Below are 16,301 nucleotides of genomic sequence, written 5' to 3'. Positions count from 1 at the left end.
GGATTCTCTATGTATAGTATCATGTCATTTGCAAACAGTGACAGCTTTACTTCTTCTTTTCCAATTTGGATTCCTTTTGTTTCCTTTTCTTCTCTGATTGCTGTGGCTAAAACTTCCAAAACTATGTTGAATAAGAGTGGAGAGAGTGGGCAACCTTGCCTTGTTCCTGACCTTAGTGAAAATGCTTTCAGTTTTTCACCATTTGGGACGATGTTGGCTGTCGGTTTGTCATATATGGCCTTAATTATGTTGAGGAAACTTCCCTCTATGCCTACTCTCTGCAGGGTTTTTATCATAAATGGGTGTTGAATTTTGTCGAAAGCTTTCTCTGCATCTATTGAGATGATCATATGGTTTTTCTCCTTCAATTTGTTAATATGGTGTATCACGTTGATTGATTTGTGTATATTGAAGAATCCTTGCATTCCTGGAATAAATCCCACTTGATCATGGTGTAGGATCCTTTTAATGTGCTGCTGGTTTCTGTTTGCTAGTATTTTGTTAAGGATTTTTGCATCTATGTTCATCAGTGAAATTGGCTTGTAGTTTTCTTTTATGTGACATCTTTTTCTGGTTTTGGTATCACGGTGATCATGGCCTCATAGAATGAGTTTGGTAGTGTTCCTCTCTCTGCTATATTTTGGAAGAGTTTGAGAAGGATAGGTGTTAGCTCTTCTCTAAATATTTGATAGAATTCACCTGTGAAGCCATCTGGTCCTGGGCTTTTGTTTGTTGGAAGATTTTTGTGTGTGTGTGTGTGTGTGTTACGCCGGCCTCTCACTGTTATGGCCTCTCCTGTCGCGGAGCACAGGCTCCGAACACGCAGGCTCAGTGGCCATGGCTCACGGGCCCAGCTGCTCCACAGCATGTAGGATCTTCCCGGACCGGGGCACGAACCCACGTCCCCTGCATCAGCAGGCGGACTCTCAACCACTGCACCACCAGGGAAGCCCTGTTGGAAGATTTTTAATCACAGTTTCAATTTCAGTGCTTGTGATTGGTCTGTTCATGTTTTCTATTTCTTCCTGATTCAGTCTTGGCAGGTTGTGCTTTTTTCAGAATTTGCCCATTTCTTCCACATTGTCCATTTTATTGGCATAGAGTTGCTTGTAGTAATCTCTCCTGATCCTTTGTATTTCTGCAGTGTCAGTTGTTACTTCTCCTCTTCCATTTCTAATTCTATTGACTTGAGTCTTCTCCCTTTTTTTTTTTTGATGAGTCTGGCTAATGGTTTATCAATTTTGTTTACCTTCTCAAAGAACCAGCTTTTAGTTTTATTGATCTTTGCTATCATTTCCTTCATTTCTTTTTCATATATTTCTGATCTGATCTTTATGATTTCTTTCCTAGTGCTAACTTTGGGTTTTATTTGTTCTTCTTTCTCTAATTGCTTTAGGTGCAAGGTTATGTTGTTTATTCGAGATGTTTCCTGTTTCTTAAGGTAGGATTGTATTGCTATAAACTTCCCTCTTAGAACTGCTATTGCTGCATCCCATAGGTTTTAGGTTGTCGTGTCTCCATTGTTATGTGTTTCTAGGTATTTTTTGATTTCTTCTTTGATTTCTTCAGTGATCACTTCGTTATTAAGTAGTGTATTGTTTAGCCTCCATGTGTTTTTATTTGTTACAGACCTTTTCCTGTAATTGATATCTAGTCTCATAGCCTTGTGGTTGGAAAAGATACTTGATACAATTTCAATTTTCTTAAATTTACCAAGGCTTGATTTGTGACCCAAGATATGATCTATCCTGGAGAATGTTCAATGAGCAGTTCAGAAAAATGTGCATTCTGTTGTTTCTGGATGGAATATCCTATATTATCAATTAAATCCATCTTGTTTAATATATCATTTAAAGCTTCTGTTTCCTTACTTTTTTTCATTTTGGATGATCTGTCCATTGGTGAAAGTGGGGTGTCAAAGTCCCCTACTATGAATATGTTACTGTTGATATCCCCTTTTATGGCTATTAGTATTTGCCTTATGTATTGAGGTGCTCCTATGTTGGATTCATAAATATTTACAATTGTTATATCTTCTTCTTGGATCGATCCCTTGATCGTTATGTAGTGTCCTTCTTTGCCTCTTCTAAAAGTCTTTATTTTAAAGTCTATTTTGTCTGATATGAGAATTGCTACTCCAGTTTTCTTTTGGTTTCCATTTGCATGGAATATCTTTTTCCATCACTTCACTTTCAGTCTGTATATGTATCTAGGTCTGAAATGGGTCTCTTGTAGACAGCATATATATGAGTCTTGTTTTTGTACCTATTCAGCCAGTCTGTGTCTTTTGGTGGGAGCATTTAATCCAGTTACATTTAAGGTAATTATCGATATGTATGTTCCTATTCCCATTTTCTTAATTGTTTTGGGTTTGTTATTGTACGTCTTTTCCTTTTCTTGTGTTTCTTGCCTAGAGAAGGTCCTTTAGCATTTGTTGTAAAGCTGGTTTGGTGGTGCTGAACTCTCTCAGCTTTTGCTTGTCTGTAAATGTTTTAATTTCTCCATCAAATCTGAATGAGATCCTTACTGGGTAGAGTAATCTTGGTTGTAGGTTGTTCTCCTTCATCACTTTAAATATGTCCTGCCAGTCCCTTCTGGCTTACAGAGTTTCTGCTGAAAGATCAGGTGTTAGCCTTATGTGGATTCCCTTGTGTGTTATTTGTTGTTTTTCCCTTGCTGCTTTTAAAATGTTTTCTTTGTATTTAATTTTTGACAGTTTGATTACTATGTGTCTTGCCATGTTTCTCCTTGGTTTTATCCTGTATGGGACTCTCTGTGCTTCCTGGGCTTGATTTACTATTTCCTTTCCCATATTAGGGAAGTTTTCATCTATAATCTCTTCAAATATTTTCTCAGTCCCTTTCTTTTTCTCTTCTTCTTCTGGAACCCCTATAGTTCAAATGTTGGTGCAGTTAATGTTGTCCCAGAGGTCTCTGAGACAGTCCTCAGTTCTTTTCATTCTTTTTTCTTTATTCTGCTCTGCAGTAGTTATTTCCACTATTTTGTCTTCCAGGTCACTTATCCGTTCTTCTGCCTCAGTTATTCTGCTATTGATCCTATCTAGAGTATTTTTCATTTCATTTATTGTGTTGTTCATCGTTGCTTGTTTCCTCTTTAGTTCTTCTAGGTCCTTGTTAAATGTTTCTTTTATTTATTCGATTTCCAAGATTTTGGATCATCTTTACTATCATTATTCTGAATTCTTTTTCAGGTAGACTGCCTATTTCCTCTTCATTTGTTAGGTCTGGTGGGTTTTTATCTTGCTCCTTCATCTGCTGTGTGTTTTTCTGTCTTCTCATTTTGCTTATCTTACTGTGTTTGGGGTCTCGTTTTTTGCAGGCTGCAGGTTCGTAGTTCCCGTTGTTTTTGGTGTCTGTCTCCAGTGGCTAAAGTTGTTTCAGTGGGTTGTGTAGGCTTCCTGGTGGAGGGGACTAGTGCCTGTTTTCTGGTGGATGGGGCTGGATCTTGTCTTTCTGGTGGGCAAGTCCACGTCTCTTGGGGTGTTTTGGGGTGTCTGTGGACTTATTATGATTTTAGGCAGCCTCTCTGCTAATGGGTGGGGTTGTGTTCCTGTCTTGCTAGTTGTATGGCATATGGTGTCCAGCACTGTAGCTTGCTGGTCGTTGAGTGAAGCTGGGTGCTGGTGTTGAGATGGAGATCTCTGGGAGATTTTCGCCATTGATATTATGTGGAGCTGGGAGGTCTCTTGTGGACCTGTGTCCTGAAGTTGGCTCTCCCACCTGAGAGGCACAACACTGACTCTTGGCTGCAACACCAAGAGCCTTTCATCCACACGTCTCAGAATAAAAGGGAGAAAAAGAAGAAAGAAAGAAAGAAAGAAGGAAAGAAAGAAAGAAAGAAAGAAAGAAAGAAAGGAAGGAAGGAAGGAAGGAAGGAAGGAAGGAAGGAAGGACGGGGAAAGAAGGAAAGAAAGGAAGGGAGGACGGAGGGATGGAAGGAAGGAGGGAAGGAAGGAAGAACGAAAGAAAAGAAAGAAGAAAGGATAAAATTAAGATAAAATAAAATAATTAAAATAAAAAATAATTATTAAGAAAAAAATTTTTTAAAGAAAAAAAAAGATACAACCCTAGGACAAATGGTGACGGCAAAGCTATACAGACAAAATCTCACACAGAAGCATACACATACACACTCACAAAAAGGGGAAAAGGGGAAAAAAATAGTAAATCTTGCTCTCAAAGTCCACCTCCTCAATTTGGGATGATTTGTTGTCTCTTCAGATATTCCACAGATGCACAGTACATCAAGTTGATTGTGGAGCTTTAATCCACTGCTTCTGAGGCTGCTGGGAGAGATTCCCTTTCTCTTCTTTGTTTGCCCAGCTCCTGGGGCTCAGCTTTGGATTTGGCCCCGCCTCTTCGTGTAGGTCGCCAGAGGGCGTCTGTTCTTCCCTCAGACAGGAAGGGGTTAAAGGAGCAACTGCTTCCAGGACTCTGGCTCCCTCAGGCCTCGGGGAGGGCGGGGCACGGGGGCGGGGCGAGCCTGCGGCGGCGGAAGTGGCTGGCAGGCCGTTACACGAGCCTGAGGCACGCGCTGTGCGCGGCAGCAGAGGCCGGCGGGCCATTACACCAGCCTGAGGCGCGCTGTGTGCGGCGGCAGAGGCCGGCGGGCCGTTACACCAGACTGAGGTGCGCTGTTTGTTCTCCCGGGGAAGTTGTCCCTGGATCCCGGGACCCTGGCAGTGGCGGGCTGCACAGGCTCCCCAGAAGGGAGGTGTGGATAGTGACCTGTGCTCACACACAGGCTTCTTGGTGGCGGCAGCAGCAGCCTTAGCGTCTCATGCCCGTCTCTGGGGTCCGCACTGTTAGCCGCGGCTCCCGCCCGTCTCCTGAGTTCCTTTAAGCAGCGCTCTTAATCCCCTCTCCTCACGCACCAGGAAACAAAGAGGGAAGAAAAAGTCTCTTGCCTCTTCAGCAGGTGCAGACTTTTCCCGGGACTCCCTCCCGGCTAGCCGTGGTGCACTAACCCCTTCAGGCTATGTTCAAGCCGCCAACCCCAGTCCTCTCCCTGGGATCCTACCAAAGCCGAGCCTCAGCTCCCAGCCCCCGCCCGCCCCGGCGGGTGAGCAGACAAGCCTCTGGGGCTGATGAGTGCTGGTCAGCTCTGATCTGTGCGGGAATCTCTCCGCTTTGCTCTCCGCATCCCTGTTGCTATGCTCTCCTCCGCGGCTCCGAAGCTTCCCCCCTCCGCCACCCACAGCCTCCACCCATGAAGGGGCTTCCGTGTGTGGAAAACTTTTCCTCCTTCACAGCTCCCTCCCACTGGTGCAGGTCCCGTCCCTATTCTTTTGTCTCTGTTTTATCTTTTGCCCTACCCAGGTACATGGGGAGTTTCTTGCCTTTTGGGAGGTCTGAGGTCTTCTGCCAGCATTCAGTAGGTGTTCTGTAGGAGCTGTTCCACATGTAGATGTATTTCTGGTGTCTCTGTGGGGAGGAAGTTGATCTCCGCATCTTACTCTTCCGCTATCTCCCCACAGTCTCCAACACAGCATTTTGGACATAAAGTGTTAAAGGCTAGAACAGGAACTGTGGGTGGCGTGCTCTTTGGAGGAACAAAATGATTATGTGGAATAGCCTCAATGAAAATAGTGGTGGGGAGCTGGGGGAGAGATAGAAAGAGGAAAAGCCAAAGAGATACTGTAAAAGAAGGCTCAGTAGAATTTAGTTAGAGACTGGATGGTTGGTACATGGATGGTTGGTACACTCAACTTCAGGAATGCTGGATGTGGAAGAAGGGCCCAAAATAAGAGAGGTGCCGTGCTCTCCACTGTATCCTCGTGCCTAGAAATGTTGTACATGGTAGATACACACGGTACCTAGCACATACTAGTACATAGTACTTCTGTGAGATGCTTTACAAATCGTTGTTAATGGATGACTTCTGGGTAACAGCCACTGGAGAGATTTCTAGCATCATGGTTTTGTGTGTGAAACTCTGGAGCAAGTGCCTCCCCACAAGGTCTTCTAGTGCCTTGAGCCTCCCTGCTGGGCACTCTGAATCCATAATAGAACAGTGTGGTTAAATGTGGGAGCCTCACCTCCTTTCCTTCCCATAAGTTTTAGCCACTGCTACTGACCTGTGGCTCTGGTTCCTGCCCTTTGGTAGGCAGCTTCCCCTGCCCTTCCTCTTACACCTCCTTCTCTGTGTCTGGCCTGTTACCGCTCAACCCATGTTTTCCTCAGCAAGGTCATTCTCCTCAGGACTACCTTTTTAGGCCTTAGCCCTCTAGAGCTCAGCACAGCTGGGATATTCTGTGTTTCCGCTGGGGTGAGGGGCATTCCCAGCTACGATGGAATCAGCTTGAGTCTGTCTACTACTGCTCCTGGGAGGTAGAGAGCTGATTTATCCCCCTCTATAACAAGAGTGTTGAAAACATGGGTCCTTATCTTAGTCAACTCTGCTCCCTCAGTGTGTCTAGTATGGAATCTGCCACGGTAAATGAATGAATAAATTAGTAAATAAGCTATCATCTATTTATCTCTCCACCATCTCCTTTATTTATCATGTTTCTCTTACTCTGTCATTATTTTGTTCTCTATCACCCATTTCTCTCTGTGTAGTTCCTTATAGTCTTTCTCAGACTTTTTTCCTTTCTGTCATTTATTTTTCTCTGTACCATCTCTCCCTCTTATCTCTGTCATCTGTCTGGTCCTTCTGACATCTATCTTTCTTTCCTTGTTTCCTCTCCCCTCCCCTCCTCTCCTCTCCCCTCCCCTCCTTTCCCTCCCTCTCTCTCTCTCTCTCCTTCCCCCTTCCCTCCTCCCTTTCCCGTCTCTCTTATTCTCCCCCCTCCCCTCATTCTCGCTCATACCAATCATCTCTTTATCTTCTGGTACTACCCATGCCCCATACATGCTCTTCCCCATCCCATTCTTCCCCACTTGCAAGAGTGGCATCTATTCATGTGAAATATACCAGAGCACAGGGATGGGTCCTGTAGAAGCCAGTCAGTGCAAGAGTTGTGGCTGCAGCCTCCAGCACCAGACAGATGCTGTGGTTGTATCCAGAGCCTTGGCCTCAGACCCATTTCCCTTTATTCACCCCTGTCCTGCTGAACAGCCAGTCTCCCCTGTCAGCCTAGCACACCATCCACCATCTCGTTCTATTCTCCCTGGCAGGAGTTGGGGCTCCTTGCCACCCTTTTGCCTACAAACTTGGGGATCTCACCTCTGTGCCCATCTTATCCTTCACTCTCTGAATGTCTTTACCATGCTTTATTTGAATTAGGTCTTTCTCTCTCACTAATCTGTAAGTTCTCAAGGGCTAAGCCATATTTGATTGATCTCTGTATCCCCAGAGGTATGTACAGATGGTACACAGGACACATACAACAAATGCTTATCAAATGAATAAGCCAAAAATTGGCAGCTAATTGGCGTTGACTTGCTCAAACTTCTCAGTCATTTACCTATCCCTTTCTTAGAGAAAAATGGGAAGATTGGCCAGAATGATTTTTTTCTTAGAGAAAACTTAGGGTGGGCACACTGTTCATTGGGAAGCAGCACTCACTTATTCCGCAAATATTTATTGAGCATCTACTATGCGTCCGGCACTGCTGTACACGCTTGGGATACACCCATGAGCAAAAGAGCCCTGTGACGCTAACATTCTGTATCTCCAGGCATTGTCCTTGGGGTGAAGGAGATTTGAGAGCTGAGGGGGTGGCCACTAAGATTCCTACATCAGCTCCTTGCAAGATGTTCTACTTCATTTAAGGGAAAGAGGGGGTGGGGGCGGAAGCTGCCTGGGAAGTGATTTCAGCTCTGGTTCCCTAAGTTGACTTCCTGTCCCTTTCTTACTGTAGGAGGAACGCCCCCGTCAGTAGGCCACATTCATGGCATGTGGCCAAGCTGCTGGAGGGATGCCCTGAAGCAGCCACCAATATGCACTTCCCTTCTGAAGCCTTCAGCTTGTCCTGGCATTCCGGCTGCAACACGAGGTAAGTCTAGAACCCTCCCCTCAAGATAGGGTAGAGGCTAGATCACCCAGCCACTTCCTCTCCTCTGCTCTCATCCCCGTTGGAGGCTGTAGAGCCCAGAATGCTATCCCGGAAAATGGGGTGGGTTTCCAGTGTGCCTGGCTTCTGGTCCTCGTCTACTGAGAACTGTCTGTGACTTTGGGACAGTCCCTTTCCTTTTAAAAAATGTTTCCTTGAAATACTGACCTCACTCGACTTGCAAAACACCACTTTCTCCTCCTTTTCTCCTTATTTCCTTTGCAGTCTCTTTCCCTGGCTCCTCTGCATCGTCCTGGTCTCTGATATCGGTGGCCCTGGGTCTGGGTTCTGGTCCTCTTCTCTAACTACAGTGACTCATGGTGACCTCATCCATTGTTCCTCTCATCCCAGCTCTGTCACAGAACCAAAGCTTTCAGAATGGGAATCTCCCTGAATAACAGGGTCCACCTGCAATGAGGATCTCTCAATTTAGGGTGCTTGGGATGGTCTGTGGTTGAAAGAGCTGCCCAGCAGACTCAGAGAACTTTCTCAGCAAGCCCAGAGCCAGCAAAGCTGCTGGCCTCAGCTGCCTTTTCCCTTCTACAACAAGATCTTCCCTCTGAGAAGGGATTTCTGTTGAGGAGGCTCAGGGAAGCTAAGGGCTGAGTTTGCCCTGACTCAGTGTCTTTATTTGGCATCCGAAGTCAGGGGCTCAGGGATGAGGCAGAGGCAGTTTTGTTCTGGGAGAACACACAGAAATACATTCTGAGCTTGGCTCCTGTTTGAGTGGGGGTGTGGCTGTTTTCAGCAGGAAGGGTGGTGGGTTGGGTAGCAGATCTCCTTGCCAAGGAGTAATTGATGGATTCCTGGCCCAGAGGTCAAGTAAGTGGAGTGGCTAATGGGCAAGGCAGGGAGCAAGAATTAGGGAAGGCTGACCTGGGGGATCTTGTGGGCTCCCGCCAATGCTCAGCTCTGGTGTTTGGAACTGTGGCCTTTCTGAGGGCAGCCTGCAACCTCCTGGGTTTCTAGCCACAGGGTGTTACTGGCATGACTTGGCTCATTTTGGCTTTGTGTGTGGGAAATGATACTTAAAATTCAAGATTGTGTCTGATCCTAGTCCCTTCTTTGTTCTCCCTGGTTTGGCTTTGCCATGGGGGATGAGGGCGGCCTGGGTGGGCAGGGACCACTATAGTATCAAAAGTCATAGTAGAGAGGATGCTGATAACAAGAGCCATGAAAACAACAATCAAGAGAGCAGCAGCTCCAGGTATTGAACCTTCGCTAGGTGCCCAGGCTGCAACAAGAGCTTCACTTTTATCTGGTTTCACCCACAAAGCAACCCTCTGATACAGATATTACTATTATTTACATTTAACAGACAGTGTAGCAGAAGACCTAGGACATTAGACTCGTAGAGGCCTGGGTTCAAATTCCAGGTCTGTTTCTTTAGCTGCTGTGTGAGCTTGTCAGTTTACTTTCCCTCTCTCAGCTTCAGTTTTCTCATTTGTCAAGTGGAGATAATAATCTCTCCCCTTCAATTTGAAATGAGACATTGTAAAGTGCCTGGCACATTGTAGGTCCTCGGTAAATGGTGAGGATTACTATTACCAAGAAAAGAACAGGGGGACGCCTAAATTTTGGCCCTGTCTGGGCCATGAACTAGAGCTGGGCGATGTTGAGAAAATCACATCCTCACAATCACTTCCCTTTGCAGGGCTTGCTTGACACCAGTGATTCTCAAAAGCATATGGTCCCTGAACCAACAGCACCAGCATCACCCAGGAACTTGTCAGAAGTAAAATTCTCAGGATCCACCCAGACCTAAAACTCTGGACATGAGACCTAGTCAGTTGTGTTTTGATGAGCCCTCTGGGTGATTCTGATACATGCTCAAATTTGAGAACCACTGATTTACAAAATGGGCTGGCTGAAATTAAATCAGCCCTTTAGGGCCCCTCTCAAATGCTAATAGTCCGTGCTTGTTTCTCCTAGCAGAGAGCTATAGCTGACTCCCTGGGGACAGCAATAGTCCAGAAGCAATTCTAGACTCACTGAAGGCAGAGAAACAGAGCACAACCCTCAGTGGAGTTCTCACACTGTTAGTCTTTGGGATCTTGCCCTATCCTTCTTCCACATATCATCTTGTCTCCCATTTTACATTTCTGTAGTACCCCCAGTGTCCATCTGTTCGCCTGTTTCCCTTCCTTCCTCTTTTGCCTTATCTCTCTCTCACTTGTGACATGGGTGCCTCTGGGTTGTCCTGCTTCTCCCATGGCAGGGCTGGCCAAGGTGGGAAAGGGATCTGGTGACGTAACTAACTGGTGTGCCCTGTGTCTTGCAGTGACGTGTGTGTGCAGTGGTGTCCACTCTCCCGGCACTGCAGCACTGAGAAAAGCAGCTCCATTGGCAGCATGGAGAGCCTGGAGCAACCAGGCCAAGCCACCTATGAGGGCCACCTCTTGCCCATTGACCAGAGCACATACCCCAATCAGCGTGACTCAGCCTATAGCTCCTTCTCGGCCAGCTCAAATGCCTCTGACTGTGCCCTTTCCCTCAGGCCAGAGGAGCCAGGCTCTGTGGACTGCATCATGCAAGGCCCAGGGCCAACTAAGGCCCCTAATGGCCAGCTTAATGTGGCCGAAACCTCAGGAGGTGGCCGGCATACCAGTGGGAGCCACTTGACTCCTAGCTCCCAGATATCATCCCGTCCACAGGAGGTCCACCACTCAGGGCCTGCCAAGGCTGCCAGGGGTCCACCACAACCTCCAGTGAGGCGAGACAGTCTTCAGGCCTCCAGAGCCCAACTCCTCAGTGGAGAGCAGAGCAGGGCTTCTGAGCTTGTGGACTCCTTGCAACAGAAGGAGAAACCTAGCTTGGACACCATGCTATCCCCAAGGAACCCTAACAGGTTCTGCTGCCTCAGCGGGCAAGACCAAGTGACAAATGAGGGCCATCAGAACTGTGAGCTCAGCCAACTTCCTGAATCCAGCCAGAAGGGCTCTGAGCATCTACTGATGGAGGCCTCGGCCAAAGCTGTTGGATTCCCAAAAGCATATGACAAAGCTTCCAGCACAGATCCCAGCCCACTTAACCAGGCTTCAGCAGAACTAGCTAAGGCTTCTTCTTTTGGCAGCCCTCCACACCTCACAGGACATCGCCATAGTGCCCCTGAAGAGCTACTGGCGTCCCACTTGCAGCATGTGCACCTTGATACTAGGGACAGAAAGGGGACGGAGCTTCCAGCTGGGCAGGATGGGCAGGAGTGGACTCTATCCCCTTTGCACAGTAGCCACACAGGCAAGAAAAGCCCATGTCCCCCTGCAGGAGGAACCCAGGACCAGCCCAGCAAAGAGAGAAAGACCAGGCCAGTGGATGATAGACTTCTGGGTTCGGGGCATCAGAGCCCAAGCAGTTCCCCACATGGAGAGGCTGATGGACATCCTCCAGAAAGAAGTTTCCAGGACCCACACAGAGCAAGCAGAGCTGACAGTGAATTGGCCAGCCAGCAGTCCTCTGCCTCTGGCTCCCTTGTTCAACAAACCACTAAAGTAGCTGGCCGCACAGAGACAACTGAAGAAGGGGACAGTGAGCCCAAGGAGTGTGGCCGGGTGGGTGGTAGGCGAAATGGAGGGACCCGGGGCCGCTCAATACAAAACCGGCGGAAGAACGAGCGTTTTGCTACCAATCTACGTAATGAAATTCAGAGGAGGAAGGCCCAGCTCCAGAAAGGCAAGAGTCCCTTGTCACAGCTGTGTGACACCAAGGAGCCAGTGGAAGAGACCGAGAAGTGCCTAGAAAGTCCTCCACTTCCTGCCTCTAACTCATCCCTTCTATCTTCGTATAAAAAACCACCTAGCCCCAGAGACAAGCTCTTCAACAAGAGCATGATACTCAGGGCTAGGTCTTCAGAGTGCCTCAGCCAAGCCCCTGAGGGCCATGAATCTAGGACGGGCTTGGAGGGACGAATGAGCCCTAGCCAGAGACCTGGCCAGTCCTCTTTGAGCCTGAACACCTGGTGGAAAGCATCTGACCCATCCTCCTCAGACTCTGAAAAAACAAATGTTCACCGTGGAGTCCATGGAGGTCACTGGAGATGGTCGCCAGAACACAACCTGCAGCCACATGTGGCACTAGCCGTGGAAAACTCTTCCAACCCAGGTGACAAGGAATTGAAGGCTTCTACTGCCCAAGCTGGGGAGGAAGCCATCCTCTTGCCCTTTGCAGACAGAAGAAAGTTCTTTGAAGAGAGTAGCAAATCCTTATCTACATCTCATTTGCCAGGTTTAACCACTCGTAGCAAGACTTTTACCCAGAGACCAAAACCTGTTGACCAAAACTTCCAGCCAATGAGCTCCAGCTATAGGGAATTGAGGCGCCATCCCATGGACCAATCATATCACTCCACAGACCAGCCCTGTCATGCCACAGACCAATCATATCATTCCATGTCACCCCTTCAGTCAGAAACTGCCACTTACAAAGAATGTTTTGCAAGCAAAGGTCTAGAACAATCCATGTGTTGTAAGCCACTACACTGTGGTGATTTTGATTACCGCAGGACGTGCTCTTACTCCTGCAATGTCCAGGGAGCTGTAGTCCATGACCCTTGCATTTATTGTTCTGGGGAAGTCTGCCCTGCTTTGCGAAAGAGAAATATGATGCCAAACTGCTACAACTGCCGGTGCCACCACCACCAGTGTATCCGGTGTTCAGCTTGTTATCATAATCCCCAGCATGGTACCCTTGAGGACAGCAGCTTGGCACCTGGCAACACTTGGAAACCCAGGAACCCAACAGTGCAGGTGAGGACTTGGCTCTTGGATGGGTGAGCTTCATTATTCTCTTTGTGAGGAGAAAGCTAGGTAAATCATTTGAAAACGTAACAATTATAATATCTTAAAATTATATAGTGCTGGGTCCACCAGGTGGTAGCTTACTAACCTTGGGCAAGACATTCAGTGATCAAAATTGCACTTACCTCATCTTTAGAGGTGGAATAAAATAACTTTTGCTTCACAAAATGAACACAACTGGGCTTTATATCCTGACTGTATAATTGGTATCTGAGTGAACTTAAGCAAGTCATCCAGCCACCAAAAGTTGTAGTTATGTAATTCTTTTTAAAGGGAAAAAGAAAAGAATTTTTACCTCATAAAATGGCCAGTACTAAATAAAGTCTTATTACCTCATCTCTAAAGTGGAGGAAAGTAATGGCTGCCTCATGAATTAGTTGGGTGGATCAAATGAGATTGTGTAACACAGAGTGCCAGGCTCAGTGCCTGATCCAAAACAGCATGTATTCCCTTCCATTTCCTGCTTTAAAATATATTTGGAGCTGCAAAACTTGCAGATGTCTCCCAGGCTTTGTTTGCAGAGACCCAGGTCTAAATTGGCTGTTGCTATACCCTGGTTATGACCTACAACTCTAATACAAGCCACCACCATCCCTCAGGGTATCTGTGGAAGGACTCCCTATGCTGTTGCCAGCTTACCGCCAGATTCCTTTCCCATGGCTTTCCTAGTGCCACCTTTTGGCTGGTGCATTCAAACCAGAAGTTAGTTCCTGTGTTGAACTGTTTTTGCATAGGCCTACACTTCTGAAAGACTTACTGTATGAAATTGCTCAATACATATTCTTTGAAGAAATGAAACTTAGGGGTAAAGAAGCCTTACACAGAAGAGTACATACTCTACTATTCCTTTATATAAAGTTCTAAAACAGCTATTCTATGGAAAAAAATTTTCAAAACAGTGGTTGCCTGTGGCAGGCAGCACAGAGATTGACTAGGAAAGGGCATGAGGGAACTTTGTTGGGTGATGATCTATATCTTGATAAGAGTTTGAGTTACACAGGTGTATACATTTGCCAAACCTTAATAGATGTACACTTAATGTTTGTGCATTTCGCTGGAAGTAAATTTTGCCTAAAATACTGTAAACAAATATCAAACTTTAATGATATGTATGCTTGAGCTTTTGAAGTATATTGATTTACACAACTTATTTTCTAGTTTTCAGCATACAGATATTGCACATATTTTGTTATATTTATCCTTAAGATTTCATGTTTTTGCTGCCATTGTAGATACTGTTGTTTTCTTAAGGTCAAGTTAAAATTCTTTACTATTATGTAGAAATGCAATTTAATTTTGTATATTTTCCTTGTATCCTGCAACCTTGCCAAACTCACTTTTCTTGGTAGATTTTAAAAGATTTTCTTGTCATCCGTAAATATAAGTAATTTTGTCTTCATTTCCACTGTGCGTGGCTTTATTAGGAGAGGAGGCCCCTACTGCACTGTCTAGGACCTCCAATACAGTGTTTAGTGGAAGTGATGAGAGCAGATATTGTTACTTTGTTCCCAATTTTTCACTTTTAAGTTTGATGTTAGCTGTAGATTTTTTTGTAGATGCCTTATAACAGGTTGAAGAAATTCCCTTTTATTCCTAGTTTGTTGGGAGAGCTTTTATCAAGAGTGGATATTGAATTTTTTTTCAAGTGCTTTTTCTGTATCTACTGAGATGGTCATACAGTTTTTCTCTTTTAGTCTGTTGATATGGTGAATTACATTGATTGATTTTTGAAATAAGAACCAGGCTAGCATTGCCAGAATAAATCCCACTTGGTCATGACATCTTATCCTTTTTATATATTACCAGATTTGATTTGCTAGTATTTTGTTAAGGATTTTTGTCTATGTATATCACGGATTTTAGTTTGTAGTTTTCTCGTGACGTCTGAGTCTGTTTTTTCTGTTTGTTTGGGTTTTTTGGGGGGTTTTCTTTTGCGGTACGCGGGCCTCTCACCGCTGTGGCCTCTCCCATTGTGGAGCACAGGCTCCGGACGCGCAGGCTCAGTGGCCATGGCTCACAGGACCAGCCGCTCCACGGCATGCGGGATCCTCCCGGACCGGGGCATGAACCCGTGTCCCCTGCATGGGCAGGCGGACCCTCAACCACTGCACCACCAGGGAAGCCCGAGTCTGGTTTTCATATCAAGATACTGGCCTCACCAAATGAGTTGGGAATTGTTCTCTTCTCTCCTATTTTCCGGAAGAGTTTGCATAGAACTGGTATTTTTTTTTTTCCTTGAATGTTTGGTAGAATTCATCATTGAAGCCATCTGGGCCTAGAGTTTTCTTAGTGGAAAGATTTTTGACAACAAATTCAATTTCTTTAATAGATATAGGGTTATCTGGGTTATCTATTTCTTCTTGAGTGAGCTTTGGTAGTTTGCCTTTCAAGGAATTTGTCCATTCCATTTAAGTTTTCAAATGTATGGGGATAAAGTTGTACTTTGAAATGCATCAAGAATTTAAGATGGATTTGTGGATGGATAGAGGAGTGAATAGATGTGTGATAAGGCAAATACAGTAAAATACTAACTGTAGAAACTATACAATGGTGGATATATAGGTGTTCATTGTAAACTTGTTCAACTTTTCTAAGTGTTTGAAAATATTCATAATAAAATGTAGCGGGAAAAAAGGAGAGGAAATATAAAATAATGGTTTAAGGGCATGATGCTGAAACCAGACTACCTGGGTTTGAATTCCTAAGCATTCCCATCTAAAAAAAATGGAAATGATAACAGTACCTACTTCATAAGTTGGTTGAGAGGATTAAATGATGTAACATGTGCAAGGCATTTAGAACAGTAACTACCAGATAGTAATCATTTTTTAAAGGTTAGTTATTATCTTTTAGAATAAAGGGAGATTTGGGCTTACCTTGAGAAACTTTTGCTGAAACAAGGACCTGCAAGTAGACAATGGAGAAAAGGGGCTAAAGTTGGGGGTGGGGATGGGGTAAGCAGATGACAGCTGCAGAACGGTCATCCTAGGGCCAGTAACTCCATAAGGGAAGGAGGTGAAATTTGCAGGTTGCAGCAGCTGACAGCAGCAATGCAGGTGTGCATGTGCCCATACCATGCCTCTCCTTTTGTGCTCTGAGGGAAGGACACATTGGTTTCCTAATGTCTGTTAGATTAGATAAGTAGGTCTGCTTAGACGCTAGGCTTTCAGACATGTGGACAGCCATCCAGAAGCCACTTCATGCCCATTTCTACCCCTGCCACCTGAGCTCACCTTCCCTCCAGACATGGGGAAAACTTGTAGATGTGTTAGGATACCCCAACTCAGGTGGCTAAGGTAGTTGTGATGGTGGCTATCTGAAGTAGGGTTGAGATCCTGCTCTTTATGGCCCCTGGAAGAGGATGGGGAGCCAATTGGATCCTCTTTGGTGCTGTTAAGAGAACTAAAATCAGCACACACCTAAATCCCTCATGCTTCATGCCAGTTAGTTCTGCATATATTATCAAAGTATTTCATTTAACAACTATATGA

At 45.5% G+C, this 16,301-nt stretch overlaps 1 protein-coding gene across 7 annotated transcripts in view; it reads left to right on the top strand.

Moving 5' to 3' along the window:
* The window catches only part of SHROOM4 (shroom family member 4), a 224,962-nt gene that overhangs the window by 170,438 nt on the left and 38,223 nt on the right, over nucleotides 1–16,301 (top strand). For all 7 annotated transcript variants that reach the window (XM_032619855.1, XM_032619858.1, XM_032619857.1 and 4 more), the window contains 2 exons: nucleotides 7,826–7,960; nucleotides 10,299–12,759. In XM_032619855.1, coding sequence (XP_032475746.1) covers nucleotides 7,826–7,960; nucleotides 10,299–12,759 — 2,596 coding nt within the window. The remainder of the gene's footprint in view (nucleotides 1–7,825; nucleotides 7,961–10,298; nucleotides 12,760–16,301) is intronic.

The sequence above is a fragment of the Phocoena sinus genome, chromosome X (assembly GCF_008692025.1).
Source record: "Phocoena sinus isolate mPhoSin1 chromosome X, mPhoSin1.pri, whole genome shotgun sequence".
In the NCBI taxonomy this organism is placed as follows: Eukaryota; Metazoa; Chordata; class Mammalia; order Artiodactyla; family Phocoenidae; genus Phocoena; species Phocoena sinus.
Note: the sequence above shows the minus strand (reverse complement) of the source record. Positions and strands in the feature narration are given on the sequence as shown.